Source organism: Platichthys flesus, chromosome 7, assembly GCF_949316205.1.
Source record: "Platichthys flesus chromosome 7, fPlaFle2.1, whole genome shotgun sequence".
Classification (NCBI taxonomy): domain Eukaryota; kingdom Metazoa; phylum Chordata; class Actinopteri; order Pleuronectiformes; family Pleuronectidae; genus Platichthys; species Platichthys flesus.
Genome location: NC_084951.1, coordinates 9046594 through 9064692, shown reverse-complemented (window position 1 = coordinate 9064692; position 18099 = coordinate 9046594). Strand labels below are relative to the sequence as shown.

General features: G+C 41.7%; 1 protein-coding gene across 1 annotated transcript in view; it reads right to left on the bottom strand.

The window, feature by feature from the left end:
- Nucleotides 1-818: 818 nt before the first annotated feature.
- ajap1 (adherens junctions associated protein 1) overlaps nt 819-18099 on the bottom strand; it is a 44451-nt gene continuing 27170 nt past the window's right edge. Inside the window, exons 3-6 of the mRNA XM_062392975.1 lie at nt 8103-8190; nt 7725-7967; nt 6611-6744; nt 819-5710 (exon numbers count right to left, since the gene is read on the bottom strand). Coding sequence (XP_062248959.1) covers nt 6672-6744; nt 7725-7967; nt 8103-8190 — 404 coding nt within the window. The 3' untranslated portion in view covers nt 819-5710; nt 6611-6671. The remainder of the gene's footprint in view (nt 5711-6610; nt 6745-7724; nt 7968-8102; nt 8191-18099) is intronic.

Sequence of the window (18099 nt, the reverse complement as noted above, 5' to 3'; positions counted from 1 at the left end):
ACTATAATCATAGGTCTTATACAAAAGTTAACAGAGGTACTCATTGATATATTAAACACAAATATAAAAAGTTTAAGAGTCACAAAGTACAAACTCTTCATTTTTATGGCGACAACATAACTCGAGTCGGTTCCTTCATGGTTGGTATGAATTGTGATTGTAAGTCAGCTTCAATGAACAAATCAATGTGTTCACATGTGAAAATCCTCCCTCCCCCCCTCAACACAAAGCAAAAACAAACTATTACACTTCCTGTAATGTCAAGTGAATGTATATTTTACACATCCGGTCATTTTAATTTTGATTCACTTTTAGAGAATGACCCGCCGACCTGCCGTGGATTGATATATTCCTTGTTATCCCAGATCTCCTCGCGGTGTAGCACATATCTGTATCCTGGAGGAAACGCATCGCATCGGAGGTCCTCTATGCAAATTGAACGCCGCCACAGCAGATATGGGTCGCACAGCTAGTCACCATCTAGCAAGAGGGATTATGGGAGAATTGAAATGCCGCAAGGCAAGTGTTGTTTTTCCCCTTTTCAAGTCTTTTGACCGTATTGGTAAGCACTGACAGCGACAGCGCCTTAGCTCTTGTGAGTAGAAAAGTAAAAACATGACCCCAGAGGAGAGTCGGAGCCCTCCGCTTCAGATACAGTAAGCGCACAGTATGTGATTTGTCTATAATGATGAGTAGAGTGAGGAGCTACAGTTTTTTCTTCTCTTCTGATGGCTGAAAGATGGATTAAGTAAGATACATATCAATCTAGGAAGATAACCTTGGTCGTTTGCTCTGAGTTTAACGTTTCATTGTAACATCTAATATTTTATTCTTCCTGCTGAGTCTTGCCTTGTTGTTTGAGCAACCTGCAGTATGGACTTATATTAATATCTTCACTGTATGTTCAAAGGTGCCAGCTGTGAGATGCGTTTCTGGGTTAATCAGGCGCCTGTAGGCCATGATTAAACAGGGTCGATACACTGATTCCTCATGCGAACGCTTCTGGTGATATGGAGAAAAAAAATGGAAAAACAAACCTAGGCCTTGGAGATGTTCAGCCAGCATCCTATCCAAACAACACATAGGTCAATAAGTTTCACTCTGTATGTCTGACATGCCAACAGGAATCACAGCCTCTGCAAACGAGTGCGCAGCGCATCCTTCATCTTGACAGGAAAAGCCTCGCTGATTGATAGCTTGTTTGTGCTGAAGGGAGCATAGGTTTAGTGGGTTGCTGGAGAGAGAGAAATGGCAGCCGCGAAATATTCATTCTTGTGAAAAAGGCATATCAAGTCTTTGGTGTCTGTGTAAGACTTCCCTCCAAGCCCCCCCCTGTTCCTGCTGCCTTCTCCTCCTGCGCTGCTCTCACATAATGTTTCCTGAATCGAATCTGACCAGCAAAGGGGAATCATTTTCCTCCCTCTTAGCTATATAATAAACCACATCAGGCATCCAGAAATATAAACCGAAAAGGCAAGAGAGCAGTAAGGCATTTCCTTACATATCACTTTGATTTCAGACAGAGGTACAAAAAGGGAGAAGGGCTGATGAGCGCCGAAGTCTCCGAATAAACTTAAAAGCTGCAAATGACATTTTTCCTTGTCTGAATGTCCTTCAGGAATGCATGGTGAATTGAGAGCTGCTCGCTAAAGGCATGTCCACCTTGATGAGAAATGGTAACAGTGCACACAAGGCAAACTGCAGTAAAACCCTAGAAACCCCATCTGTATGAGACACAGAATGAAATTCAAACAAAAGGGTTCAATGGTGTGATTTGCTATGTTTCAAAGAATCAGAACTCTTGTCTCACACAATCATCATCAGCTTGGTATCAAACCTCAATATTTATATTTTACAATTATTGGGTACAGTGTTAATAGTGCAGAAACCAAAGGTAGTTCCTTGTTGAATCACGACAGAAACAATGTCACAAATGTTCAATAGCCAGATTTTCTGAGAGTTCAGGTGTAGAAGGGAACGACTGTTCTTCATGATAGGGAGAACAGACCTCTCACAGTCTTCACTCTGAAAGCTTAAATTGATAATTCTGATTTAATGCAACTTGGGTCTAGTTTTAACACTTAGCACAAAATGTTGTTCCTTATATTAATGATAAAATTGAACTCACTGAATTAATTGCTGAGATCAAGTTGCCAAGATGAAAGTCTGACGAGGCGAGAGGAACAACACGAGCAGAGAAAGTGAGGGCAAACAGTAAAACCCTTTCACAAAGTATCTGTTGTAAACATCCATCACACCTTAAAGGATTCAGTTTGACTCTGCACACTTGCTGAGGTGGCTCATACTGTAGTTGTGCGCTTGTGTTTTTACCCTGCCAGACTTCATTGTACCCATGCAGCTTAACTTCACTGTGGCTGAACTGTACGTGCTAACGATTAAAGCGCTTATACGCCGATGTACTGTTTACCATGCTCAACACGTGGGTTCAGCCTTTTAGCATGACAGACAGGGGCTTTCTAATAGTAATGGAGATGCACCTTAGTGGTGGATTGAGCATGTGACAGACCAGCGCAGCCTACAGATGCTAAGGTGATTAACAATAAGGCCAAAGTCAGAATAAAGCAGAATCATCCTTTTCATCCTTTGTTGAATGGCATTCCACATCACTGCATTTCATCTGATCATGGCGTTTTCGAAATAGGTTGATATATATGTTGCATTCAAAATGAAATGCAGACCAAGAGTAATTCACACACCGCCCTCCTTTTACAATTCCCCATGTAGACGCCTCGCCCTGATTATTTCATATGCTCATAAATGCTAATATTAGTCTTCACAGTCATTACAGTAAAGTATGAATGACATATCATACATTTTCTGGGGCAGTTGTAGCAAAATGAGAAATATGACAAAGGAATGAAACCCAGCATTGATCAACTTTCGTCGGTTTCTTGGCAGCTACTGGATTCACACTGTTTGTTGTTTTTTCATTCGTGGGATGGAGCGCTGTATATTAGAATTAATGTCGAGCGAGTCATTGGTTTCCCAGCCAACCGTGAATACAGCACAGCCCGAGATATGATAACAACGCGCCCTAGAACCAAGCAGCGCTGTGCCTTTCACACGTACCACCTGGAAATCCCCCGTCTCTATTGCAGCGTCTACTGAAGTATTATACTGGTTAGCTAAAGATATAATACAAGTACTGCTTGAAAGTGCAGGTAGGAAGCTTGGCACAAGGTTAGTTTTTGTGTTTTGAAAGAAATTACTGTAGTTACACATGTAAACAAAGACACTATCCCCGACCTAGCTGAGACCTCCCCAAAAATGGGCGGGGTCTTGAAAAATAGAACACACCTGTACACAAATAGAAGCAAATATATAGAAAATACATTTACACGTGTTATAATATACAGTAAGTTTTTGTAACCCTCTGACTAGGTGAGATAACACTCTTCATTCAGAAAAATATATGTTATGTCAAAGAAGCAACTCCGTAGCCTGACACACGCGCGAGGCTGAACTGGTATGGGTCATTCATGGGTGTGGTTGTCATGTTGTGAACGGGCAAAATCAGGATTTTTGCACCACAGTGTTTGTCCCAGGTCATCTCGGCACCTCCTGATTGGCTCACATTTACGGCTGCCGACCTCACTGGGGAGGCCTGTCATACTCAAATCCTTCGAAGAAGCGAAAACCCGCCTTAAAACGCCACCTACGCCAATTCCTGGAGCTCCACATCGACGAATCCCACCTGTTTCATCCGTACATATTGTTGTCTGCAACCAAGAAACATTTACAATTACAGAATTGTATTTGTGCTTTGTACAAACCCACAGCACAAGGTAGATCGAGAGGCGGCTTCCTCAAAAGCTTCATAGCACAAAGGTAATGTGTCTTTCGGAGATTGATAATAAAATGACAGGTGCAAGACAACTCTCAGGAGAGCGTTATTGTCCCTTCCTGACCACGGAGTTCCCTCATCTTGATTTAAGAGATAGTTTAAACCAATTTGGCAGCGGCTGACGGGCTTGTCATAATCCTTTCGCTTCTTCTTGCACTGACGGAGGGTTTTAAATTTCCATACTTTCGCTCTGCTTCCTTCCGCACAAATTTGCGCAATGGCTGTGTTAGCAGAAATTGTGATATACTAGAAATATTGTCCTCAATTATTGAGTGGATCTGGGCTCAGAAGAGAGCTGACTACCCTTTAACGACACATTCAGTGAGGGAATTTCTTCCTGCCTGCAGCCTGCGTTTAAAACACAACATGCAGATCCCTTTAAGTCCAGATGGGAGCCCCTTCCTGCAGCACCTCCGTCACAGCCTGCTTCTCTTCGCTATCAGCCGATAAACTGGAGATAATTTAATGCTCCATCTTCGACAAATTGGTTCATGTTCTTTATGACTTTCTCACCGTAAATGAGACTTTGAGGTTTCAAAAAATAATTTGTCTAAAGTGAACTAATCTGGAAGTCGGGAGGAGATATTAACGTACTATCTTTGAAGGGATTAGTTTTTTCAATCTCTTTCCTATTAAAGCAAATTATCACATGAATGTGGAGCTCAAATTGAATCTATTCCGCCCTCTTTTTAGCGTCGCAGCTCAGATATGAATCATAAAAAGTCATTAGAATTCATCCCAAAACAGCTGCCGAGGCTAAGACCTACACATACGGTGCAAAAGAGCTAGACAGACCTGAGGCAGTATGTGTGTCCTGTCCAGCTCCGTGCAGTGTGTTTTGCGGCCGTGTCCTTACTCATTCTGTCCATGAATGTGCTGCATTGGGATTCATTGAAGCTATGAGCCTGTGCCACAGAAACCTTTTGTGTGTTTTTCGATAAAACCCAAATTTAGGTTTGGAGCGTACACAAAAAGCGTTTGGAGCAGGCGTTGGGCTTGGCTCGCACCAGGTGTATTCAGATGTTTTTTTTTGTTATAATCGAAGCCGTGGGGGTGAATGGGTAGGTGGGGGGGTTATTTAATTAACAGTGTGGAGTACCAAGTGCTTCAGACCTCCAATGTTAGGGCTGTGGCAGACTCTACTGTGTAAAAAAATAGACATAACAATTTTTTGTTCCTAAAATGGGACCTGTAGAAACAATGTTTTAAAATCAACTGTTCCATAAAGCATATACCGTTTCTGTTTTTTCCACCGTCTCTCTTCCCTCCAACTAATAGAATAGTGCGTCGTATAAATATCTTTAAGACTCTTTTGCAACACAATTCTTAAAACTATTTCAAAACAAATTCAAACACATCTTGAAGCATTTTTTTTTTTTAACTGTCACATTTCTTAAAAAAAGAAGGACCAAACCAAAAAAGAAAACAATGCAGTTGGAGTCATTACAGGGTTAATATAGCGTTCTTTGTTTAGTCCATCAGTTGTTGAAATGTCCGTCTATCCAGGTTGTGGCACATAGTGGCATTATTGGCACATTGTTCATAAATACAGTTTGTCTTCCAGCCGCAGTAGCTCCTTAGGTTCCTTTTCAAAACGTCCTGTGTTTTTTATTTTTTTCTTGGGACATCTGTGACGACCACAGTCTCGTCCCAAACGTCCTGTAAATATACCTACATGTAATCTATATCTAAATGACTGCACGTTCCTGGAAATATGGAGGGGCAGCGTCGTAGCCGCTCCGCTTGTCATCTCTAGAAAAATAAATATCTTCACCAGTGTCCAAAGAGTGATTACACTACTTTACAAAAGAAGCTGTTGTTGTGTTTCTCATTTCCAGCTGGATCCTGTGGAGATGCAAGGAACAAAAACACAATTATCCATCATTGTGGGCCTGGCTCAAAGAGACAACACAGCAACACAGACAGGATTTTCAAAGCTAACCTACTTTTGCACTGATTTAAGAGGGGGGGGGGTCCATATAAGAAAAAAAACATGCAGCTCCACGTCTTTCTTAGACGACATGAAACGACGAGGCTGTGTTGAGACTGTGCTGTTTTAGGGTCTGCTGTGGACATACATTAGGTCTGGTGAGATAATAAAGAATCGTATGTCTTTTAAGACAGCAGCACTGGGAGCGTGCCGTGGAGAGCAGCGCTGACTGAGACTAATGTGTGTCCAGACAATGGAGAGACGCTGTCCTCCCAGTACGCTACCTGCAGGCAATCTATTCCTTTTAAAATCTGGGTCAATAGCAGACGTTACTCCTCCCTCCGGGCTTCCAGCAACACTGTGGGGCCGGAGCATGTGCTTAACTTTCACACTTTGAATTTCAAATGCAGGCTGTTCAGGCACACATTAGCCGTACATAAAAATGCCTCTCAAGTCAAGTGAAAGTGCTCCTTTACTCCTTGAAATGTTCAAATCAATATGCTCTTGGTGAGAGAGAGTGGCAAAAATAAATATTAATGTAAATGTTTCAGAAATGAGGATGATTATGTAGTTTATTAATCCTGATGTATACATAATTGGTCTCTTATCTTAATCATAGCCCTCTGATCCTGCATTGAACAGGATGTCTTCATCACTGCACTGAGGCCGGGAGGAGGCCGTAATCAAGACACAAATAACAAACATATGCCAAGTTCCCTTCTATTCCCAAAGTGGGGCAGCATCACCACAGGGATCGAGGTGGCCACTGCTCATATGATGGTTTGCAAGGGGGGACAGAGTGGCACAGTACTCACCAGAGCGTGCTTTCAGGGAGTCCCTTCCACCCACACAAAAAGAACAAGGCCTTTCGGCTCGTCAACAGGAGATCTCGAACCATTTCTCCGACACGAAGGCCACGGGAATCAGCTGACGTTCAGTGGGGGAGGGCCTGTGGGGTAAACGTGCAAGAAGTTAGAACGTGACTTTGATTAACGTGATGCAGTCTGATCTTATTACATATGGCTTAACAAACCCCCTGGTTAGCTTTTACTGCCACTGTCAACACTGTGCCATTGGTCACAGAGAAACACACGGAGGTAATCACTTCTTTCAGGAGGTCCTTCCATCCTCCCACGACTTTAAACTAACAAGCCCAGACGCTCAGGACTATCTAAAGCTATTTATTGCCAGTGTAATGAGCTTAGATGACTGCTATTGTTATCCCTCCACATAATAAACACTTTACGGAGCACATAACATCAAAACAAATATAATGATGGTTTACCCCCCTACAATAGGCCAGATCATTATGCAAAACACACCTGCCTTGTCAGTTTGAATGACTAAGAGCGACGCGTCCTCGTCCACAGACAGAGAAATTTAAGCTCAGAGTGAAGGGAGGTGTATTGAAATTAGGATTTCCAATTTCCATATATATAAAGTGTATATACTGCAACAATTTTCTTTATGAAAAGCTGCCAGCAAGATTATTAAGAAAATGGCCCAGTAGAGTGTTTGGCTGTTTGTGTGACCACATGACAAAAACATTAGCCGCAGTGTGGGCGTGACCCCGTCGCTGAGGAGACGTCCGATGGCGAGTTGGAGTATTTTGTTGTATTAAACACTGAAACAGTTATTTACTGTGAAATTGTTGTAGTTGGTTCGTGTTTTATTTATTATTTTGGTATTTAAATTGTTGATAGTTTTGCACTTATTTATGTTTTTTTATATTTAAGAAAAACTATACTTTCAACTTTTAACAGTTAATTTTTTAAATTTCAATTTCCCGATTTGCCTTAATAAAAAAAGGTGCTGTAATCGTCAACCGTCCTTTACTGCTTATATTTACTTTCCTGTGGAAAAACCCCAAGTGAAAAAAAACTCGTATGCATCCACCTTTTAGTGCCAGACGTTCCTGGGTCAGCGTACCTGTTTCCGTTGTATGCACTCTTGTAGACAGGTGTCTGCTGAATCATCTCATCGGTGTAGATGGGCACGGCAGTCCGAACGCACTCATGTGAGCACTGCAGGCTGTCATTGTAAGCAGTGAAGATGTCCACCTTGCTGGGCACCCGGGCCGGGGTGAAGTCTGTCAGATTTTGGCAACTCTCCTCCTGCTGGTGGATCTTGCGCTGATGGCTATTGTGGCGACCATTTCCCGACTGTGCACAGCTACAAAAACACGTACCAAAGACAAGAAGCAAACATAAAATCATACCTCGTACCTCTGCCCCTGGGTAAGGGTTTGTGACAGCGGGCGAGCACAGTAAAGTTGGGATGTGTGAAAAGTCAAAGAATCTTTCCTACCAGTTTTTAAGGACCAGTGTTGTGATCAAGGCTGCGATAACCATAATGAGAGACACAGTGATTGTGATTATCTGGTGAACTGCCAAACCTGCACAGAGACACACATAAACACAAAATAGAGGATTAGAGTCATTTTGTGGAGGAAATATTTCCCCTCGTCCTGCACTCAACTTCTGTTCTCTTTCCTTCTCCGATCTGTGCAAGCCCACCTCACTCCACAGGATCAAGGGCAGCTCACTGTTGAGAGTAGATGGTGACACCCAGAGCAGTTTTCCTCTTTACTAAGTATTCATGACAGTGTCATCCTCTCCTATGCATCATGTAGGAGTGATATCAATTATTCCATTACGGTACAGCCAACTGTAATTGATGGCTAAATTCATGTCAAACTTTTCTCCAAGTACTTAGAAGTTATCAGTCTTGTCATTACAATAGGGAACTTCACCAAAATTAATATAGTCTATCATTTTTACATAAAATATATATTTTCCTATTTAATACATTATATACCTTCCTTATTGTCCTCCCAAATGACTCCTTCGCCAGCAGCCTCATTCAAGAGGAGCTATCTTTTTCCAAACCTGTATAATCTATATTGAGTTTTACCTGAGGCTTTTATTTGAATGTCAAATGCCAGCAAATTATCTAATGTGGTGCGTCACATAAAATGTTTTATAGAGAAGATGAGTTTGAGTGGGAGGTGACGCATGTAAATGCAGGATAGAGGAATGAGATCACATGCAAGCAATGCAACTATTTTCATTGGGCACAATTTATTTAGATAATGTTGTTCTTAATAGTTTAGGAGGGAAAAATAGAGACAAAAAGAGATCCATACCTTAGATTTAGAAAGACTCCTTCAATACCAAAATAAAGACGCAAATAGTTGACTTCCAACTTAAAGCAGCCCCATCTCCCACTATACATTCATTCATTCATTGTGAATATAGAACACATTTGAATAATGTGGCTTAAGATAAGATGCCCTTTTACTTCCTGGGAAGGCTTATTCCCCTCATTATTTCGTTAGTAATACAATGATCTGCCTTTAAACTAAATATCTGAAAAACAGCAAACAGTCAACAGTGCCTGAACTCCTCGCCTTGAATTTGTGTGTCTACTCCTAGACAATCATTATAGGAACCCAATCATGATGCACAGCAGGAACACGATCAAATCCACAATATCTTATAAACCCTGTGTATAAACTCTTGGAGGGTTTGGTGCCTTTCACCAATTGTTGTGTAATTAAGGAATTTTTAAACAGACCCATCTCTGCACAAGTCAAAGCAATGTAAACATGCAAGTTATCAAAATGTGAAATCTTCTAGGTATCGAAGTTAAAGTCTAACTTTGTTATACTGAGATTTCTAGCCAGAACAAAGATGTGAATTTTCTTTGAATGCAGTGTTCTGCCTGTGCACTGTATCTTACCGGCTTACAGATATGACTGTGGACCAACTGTTCTCTGCCCTCTCCCTTTGTTCTGCATGACTACAGTACCAAAGCATTGTTCTTATTTAAACTCTTAAGACTCCCCTGTGTGCTGATCTCTCACTTTTGCCAGAGACGAGTAATCCACAAACAAAACCGGGCTGTACACGTCTAAAGTGAGGATTAGTGCAAATCTATTGCACTGTACTGAATGGTTAGTGTATTGTGTGTGTGTGTGTGTGTTTGTGTGTGTTTGTGTGCGCGAGTGTGCATGTGTGTGTATGTGTGTGTGTGGGTGTGCGTGTTTTCGTGTGTGTGTGTGTGAGTGATCGAGCGTGAGAGGTACTAGGACACAATGACACACTGCAGCAGGTGACGTGCCGCAGCAGGGCAAAAAAAAAAAAAGGAAAAGAAAAGCCTTCATGATGAAAATGCCCACGTGGGCCTTATACATCTCACCTCTCCATCAGCCAGCTGCCTAACTGCTGATCCAAGCCAATTTGTCTTCAGGAATGCTTAAAAGGAAATGCCGCTCAGTCATTTTGGAAAAGCACATGGTCTCTCTTCGGTGTCCCTGCTGCCTGGAGAGCCTCCACTTTTATAATAAACTTCTATGGGTAGGGCCCCGCTGAAGACAGGCCAGGTCAGCCTTGGATTAATGATATCTCAGGCCGTCTCGGGGAAGCTTTACCTCTCCAGTGCAATCAGAGTGTGTTGCGACTGCAAAGGCACATTAACTTATCCGGGGAGTCATTTGCATTTCCCTCCTATCCCCTCTCAGCCCTCTGTCGGCCGCTCTGCCTGTCTCCGGCCGACATCAAGGCTCTTAAGTTCGGTTAGAAGTTAACATCTGTCTGAGTTCAGGCATAATAGAGCTCGCCCCTGACCTTGATCAATAGCTGAAGTCTCTGGTGAGAATCGTTTCATTTTACGTTAGTGTCAAAGTGAAAGGGGGCAATTCCACAGTCAGTAGGTTTAAAACCCAGAGCTGCACTTTGTCCTCCACACCACAACTGATTAAATCACTTCACAAGGCTGCCTTAGTTTGGGTTCTATCCGTGCTACTTGCAGACACTTCTCCTCTGTCCATGCAAAGGACACCAGTGGAAATTACAAGTCATTTAAACATCCAATTTCCGCCGACTGGTGAATGTATTGTCAGTAAACACACAACATGTGTTCAGCAGCTTTGCCAGTGGGTAATTTTATACCAGAAGAATCCAACTGGCTCTTTACTGATGCTACGTCCCGTGTTTTAAGGTATTTAAGTCTAAATTGGGCTTTGAGAGTTATTTCATTCTGCCATTTGGAGCCAAAAGTGTGTATCCATTCCAAGTGCAGTTCTTTAATGAAACAAATGAACCAGAGAAAGTGAGGCCCTGAAACACAAACACCAACATTAAGTCTATTATAAACTCATTTTCAGGGCAATACATTTAAGGGTGCGAGGATAATAGAGCAGCTAATGACATCGGTGACAAATCTGAGTGCAAGAGGCCAGGGCTATTTTCATCCACAACTGCCAGTTGGAGGGAGGAGGAGTTGGCCTGTCCATCTAAAAATCATTGTGTCCTGGCAGCCAGGTAGAAAAATCACCTTTGGCAGTCACCTTGCTTAAGAGATACCCAGTTCGGTTTTGTTTGGTCAAATCCAAGCCAAACAAAAGGAGGCGGAAAGAGAGAGGGAGAGGGAGAGAGAGGGACAGATAAAAAGGGAGTGACAGAAAGGGATGCAGAGAGTAGGGACATCTCACTCATGACCTCTATGGCAGCAGGATTAGAGACCACATCAGCGCTCCCAGCAGGGAATAAATGAGATTTTTCACCTTCTCTCCGCCATGACGGTTTGATAAACATGTCAACGAAAAGCATAGCATTTAGATTAAATCTCCCCTGGATACCTAGCTGTACTAAAAGATTCCTAATTTAAACATGAAAAGTTGGCATGACTTTAGTAAATGATTTTGACTGGTGATATTTGGTTTGTAGGACCTCAAAACCCCTTCACATCAAACGATCTTGGTATTGTCACAAATATACAGACCCCTGTCCGTTTAATTGCAAGTAGGTTTACACAAAAACTACTACATGGATTAACAAAAAACGTTGTGGTTTGGGTCAGGCCAGTACCCATAAACTGTTGGTGCAAATTTGGAACAGGAGGTGGATCCTGATAATTTGTATCACTTTCTCTAACATTGCAAGTTTGTTTTAATTTATTTTTTCTACGTAATTGCCATGAATCAGTTCATTGATCTTAAGGAAAAATTTGCCATGTTTAGGAGACTGATAATTACAAGTGTGTGTAAATTGGTGCAGACCCAAATAAAAATCTAGATTTAGGGAGTTTAAATGTGGTTTCATGAGGAGACTGTGTTAAAATGTCAACATTGTGTTTACAGTTCATTCCGCTGCCCCTAAGCGGCGAAGGAGACAAATCGATGAGTACTGCTGTGAGCTCAAACTTGAGCCTTCATAACTACAGTCACAAATGAGCTCAACAAATTTCCTGAGCTGTCATGCGGTAATTAGAACAGTGCTTATGAAATGTATTATATTGTTGCTGTGTTTATTTCTGTACCTTGTTCATTCTCTTATTTGTGAAGGTAAAATTTTTTGAGCTGAAACTTACAAAAACTTCTGACGTGAGTCATCGATCAGTCTTACGGGGGGAGCTTTTACGAGTGGCAATTACTAACCTGCAGTATCATCATCAGCTTGAGCTCTTATTTCCACACAAAGCACTTCCAGTAAACCAACAACATGTGAATGTGTTGTTGTTATCGTGATGAGGAGCATTTTAATGCTTCTAATGAGAGACAACTGTACTTTTTTTTTGAACAGCAGACGTTTTAAATTGTCAAAATTAACGACGGATGTTATATCCAAGTGTCCCAGTAAGCCATTACACGATACCGGGGACCCTGAAGCGGCTAAATGGAATTTCAGCGATCATCCATTTTATTATTTACCCCTGTGCTTTTTCTACTGTGACATGTCAGAGATTTTTTACACTGATATGAAATGATGTACTTGAGACCACATGTGGCATGTATGAGAACATTTTGTTGTGGCCTGTTATACAGTAACATGTAATAGACAATCCATCCTTGACACTGCATGCATATGTAGTTTGTCTATACAGTTTAGGACCTTGCAGAATTCCTGAGTGAGTAGTTTAAGTAATTTACCTGGTGAATTATATGACACCATCTGAAGCACAGGCAGTTTAAGCTCTGACAAATGCACAATATGACAATACTAGTTGTATGGGGAGAGCGTGGCCTAGGGGATAGAGTGGGTGCTCTGCAACAAGAAGGTTGCCGGTTCGAATCCCACTCTATCCCATCTGCATGCCTAAGTGTCCTTGGCAAGATACTGAACCCCTAGATGGCCCCTCATAAAAAAAAATGATGAGTGTTCTAAAAATGTAAGTCGCTTTGGATGAAAGCGTCAGCTAAATGACATGTAATGTAATGTAATGTAATGTAATATGCATGTATACATGAGTTATTGTCAATAGCTTAAGAGTCTTTAGTGTGCGTGTGAAGCACATTTAAGGCTAATGGTGCCTACACCCATTGAGACTTGCCTTATGAACTCCTGACAAATGTAGGAAAGGCCCCTCATTAGTGCAACAGGGTTACAGCTTCCAAAGGTGGAGCCACTCGACTCCCACACGCCACACAGCACATCTGCACAGGAGTATTCAATGCACACTAATACGCCGCATGACCAATCCAAGACAGCCTCTCCCACAAGCAGACACCTGAGCAGGCCAGGTTGAGGGAAGACTTCCATCAAAGGCTGCTGATAGTTTGGAATTGGCAATTAACGCTGGTGTCAGGGTGTCAATCTGGGCTGATTTCCACTGAGTACCCAAGCAATCTAAAACACTTATGGAAGAAGAGGGTGCTGGGTGAGGGTGAGACAAGAGATGGACAGAGGGAGAGAGAGGGGGGAAAGTTGAGGAGGGAGAGATCAGGAACAATTACTCGACATTCCTTTTTGCTCCGTTAAGCTGGACAGCAAACGCCAGAATGGCCAACGAAAGGAGGAGGTAGGCCGAGTGTACAGCTTCAATGGTGGTGATCCTTAGGTATTTTCACACCTGCACGTTTTAATATTTTGGCATCGAGAAAAACTACTGCAATGAGACCCTTGAGAGGAGTTGATCTCAGTCCACTTCCAAAGAAACTGTGGTTTGTTTGTGGTGGGATAATGATCTAACCTCGATCTAACCCAACTACTGCAGTATTGTGGGTAGTGGTAGTAGCAGCTCCATGTTAATTGCATGGCAATGTTTCTCCCAAAGTAATATGCTTAAGGCCTGAACACAGGATCTTCTGACTGTATATACCTTCCTGCCCCGGTCATCTCTAACCATCGACTGTATAAAAAGATGGATGAAACGATGGCTCCCAAAAGTGAAGCCTAAGCATCTCGACGACACCTGGTGGCGGGCTGAAGTATGGGTAGTGAATATACATCTCCATGTTAGCAGATGGGACGTGGAGCGAAAAAAAGTCAAATGACACATCAAATAAACTAACTTCAAAGATGGTTTCTGTCATATTAGGTAGTTCTTACTGCACTGAAGTAGGTGTTGATTTTTGTCATGTGTTTGGTTTTAATTAGAAATTTAATAGAAAAATGATATAATTCCATAAAAACAGCTAACTCATTATGATTGAGTGAGACCTACTCAGGTGAGACCTACTCAAAATGGTGTGCGTGTATTGCTCTGTGTCGTCTTTCTTTCTACACAGTCTATGTGTCACATCGTTACAAGAGATGAATTTGAGTTCGATTTTTTTTTTCTCTGGGTAATAAGAAACAAACCAAAGAGGAAAAGGCATTGAATTTGCACCAAACTCATCAATCTGGACTAACCCTGATATGCTTGTCCTGTGTGCCTGCCTGTGTAGGAACAGCTCATCCTGTTAACAGACAAATGAAAATCACTGCAATTTTCAGGTGGGTGTTAGATGGCATCGCTGCTGAGGCGGCTTCAATCAACCATCCTGAAATCTGTGCACTGTCATGTTGGTGACAGGAGGCTATTTCTTTTTCTCACCAGACAAAAGCGCAGTTGAATTCTTGTGAACAGGCTCTTCAGCACACTGCCTGCCTGCAATGTTTCTGAGTCTGACTCTCTTCTCCATACTATATCTGTTTCTATGTTCTCTATCAAGTAACACATTCCAAAAAAAGTCAAGTCTCAAAAGCTGAAATAAATGAATATTTTTATAAAGGCTTTCATATTAAAATGAAAACGATCAGTTCAGACTGACAGGACAATCTCCTGTATACCAAATAGTGCCTCAGTCAACATCTGAACTTCCTTTGGGCAGATGTGTCAAGCCATGAAGAAAGAGCTGAGCAGCGGAGAAACAGAATTTGAAACAGCATCTGCTCAGTCTGGCCCCTTCATCTCCTCTTGGCCGGGTTTTCTGTAAATCAGGGAAAGGGGCTTTGACTCTGCACGCCTGTCATCAGGCATCAGCATTTAAGCCCCGATTTAACGCTCCAGAAAAGGAGATTCATTTCTACCCACTTTATTGAGAGTCAATACAGAGAGTAATGGCACATTTATTGGATTGCCATGGTAACCGTTGGGAGAAGTGGTTTCTCTCTGTCTCTCTGTGCGTCTCTCAGTGTTGAAGAGGCTGCATTACGCCTCTACAGGTCTACCGCAGGTCAAAATGATGCAACACAATGTTCGCTTCTTTAAAAATAGATTTCTAAGACACTTAACATACATTTTAAATGCGCTCACTCTGGCCTACAGTGGATATTGACTTACTTACTTACTCCATTCATTTAACCCTCCACTTCCTTCACAAACTCCAGGTGAATTGCGACCAGATGGATCTATTTTTAAATACCTGCATCTTTGTAATTTAAATTTTTAAAGATTTTATTATACATTTTATCTCCCTTATCACTGGATGTTAACTTTTATTCCAAACTCCTACGTACTGTGTCTGTTTCATGACTACAGTTATTAAGGCTTCAATGCGTCTTTAAGAAACACTGGGGACCTTTCGCTTACTCCGAACTAACACTCAACATTTAAAACTGCGATTCACAGCCCGTCAGGCAAGACCCAAGTTATCTGTTGTGGCTTTGCCGACTGTAGTTTTAATCATCTCATATCCTTAATGGAGCTGACAGCTCCATCTGTGTGGAGTAGAGGGGGGTCACAGTTACTAGCAGCACAATCACCAGGAACAATCAGCGAGCATCTGGAGGCATCACAGCTATTACCACCACCACCCGTCCCTCCCTCCCGCCAGTCATCTGAGAGCTCCTGTATGACGGTCAGAGTGTTGTGAGAACAGGATCAACAGGAGTTGTCCACTCAGAGCTGCAGCGTCCAGACAAACGTGTATCCAGACTGACTGGGATCTGCACATGATCAATTCTGATGTTGACCGTGTAGAATAAACTGGTGGTAAACACACTTACCAGGATATTACACATTAAAGGTGAATTCCTCCACTAAGACTAATGCATGAGTAAAATAAGAGCATGTCTTTCACTCTTGTGTCTGTGTACCTGTCCCTAGGAATCTTGTGTGCTTTGTGTGCATGCAGCTCCTCTACCGCCATATATTGAAATAATGATGTGTGCAATGCTGTAGAGAAATTTCAAATGCTGGTCCCCCCCCCCCCCGTTTATTCTGATCCACTACAAAAATAATTGGCCTTTTTATTGGGTCATCCACCTCCACAAAAATATAAGGAATTCAGATTAATAGTTTTTCTTTGATTGCCGGAGAAATAGAGCCACTTCAGGCTGAAAGTCATTAAACTTGAACTGAGACCTACAGTATGTGTGCACACTAACTAATGGAAAGCTATGCTTGTGTATAGAGCAAAAATGATCCATGTTAGAAAACATGTATAGGGTAGTTGCTAAAGGCCTTTCAACCTGCTATATGCGACGGCCTTTATACTGTGAGAGAAGATTTTCCACAGTAACTGAAAGAATTGTTCCTTTTGTGGTCCATCGCCATCACTGCAAACAGTGAGTGGGAGTTAAGACACATAGCCCTCAGTCAACACGTACAACACAAGCTGTGAATTTCTATGTGTCACTACATAGCAGGTTTCCAACCGAGCCAAAATGGTCGGCAAAATGTCACAGTACAAGAAAAACAAACAGACCAAGCCAAAGACAGCCATGAGAATACAGTTTATAGTATAAATAACCAATGTAACATATATATAACATAATACGATAACGGCCATGATGCACACACGCCATACAGGCCTGAGACAAAGTACACTAATGGTCTGTATTTGTGCTGGTTGCCTACAGTATTCATGAATCATAGTGAAGTAATTTACACAGCCCATTTATTGCAAGGGGTGAATGCACATACTTTAACCTCATGGTTACTGCAGGGCTGACATTGAAAGATACATTTTCTGACCCATGTAAAAATAATGAGTATTCTTTGCTAAAAACATATGTATTTTCATTCTATAAGGAAACACAGGATCTTATGACCCCATATTGGAACCATGCTCACAGGATAAGGAGATAAAGAAAACAAGCAAAAGGATGAATGACAAAAACTGCACAAATATTTTATGAGCTGATAATTGCTTCTGTAATTTATCTGATGCAAATTCAACTTTTTGTCATTTGCTGATCCAGCTGATTAAACGCTGTCAGCACATAAATTTGGGCTTTGTTAACTTGACATGCACTTTTGATTATTTGTTGACATTTTAGAGACAAGCAATTTTTCCCAGTTAACTGAATCCAAAGTAAAAAAAAATTAAGAAAACAACAATAAATCCTGGTCTCAGCTGTGTATTTAATACAGACATGAGCCAACTGTCATTGCTGCATCAGTGCTTTGAGATTACAATTAGCTGTGAGTGCTGTGGATGTTAGTGTGACTGGGTTAATTTCCCCCAGAGGTTTCGTCTCAGCTCGAACTGAATGAGAGAAACCGAGGGAAAGGTTTAAGGAGACATAGATGCTAACCCGAACCCTGAGTTTAATAACATTGCTACTGAAAGGGCATGATTTGCAATCTTCCCTGCTTGTTTGCGAATGCTCAAATTGTAAACAGATCTTACATCTTTCACCTGAAATAAGTGTTACATTTTTCTATGTAGTATGTCTCTATTATCCTGACACTGCATGAGCACTAACCTGTTGGTCTGGTACAAAATACAGTGCCAAAGGCTGCACCTTTGAGTTAAGCACTGACATATTTTGTTATGAACATATTACAGAATTTGGAAGTCATCTCATTTGGCCGCTACATTTAACATTGTGCTTTTTCAAAGGAAGTTTACATAAAAAAAATGAACGTGCAGCTCTGTGGGAAACTCACGCGCTACAGTGATGTCGTGAGGATACGATGCTACTAAATGTTGCTCTTTGATCAAGTTAAAACTTCACTTTCTTTGTGGGTTATAAAAAAAAAATGAAAATGCAGCCAACAAGCATTGAAGACTGACTGAAGGCTCTTTCAAATGGAAACGTTCAGCGCATTGCCCCTTTTGGTCTGCACTAGGCTGGCCATACAGTCATTTTTT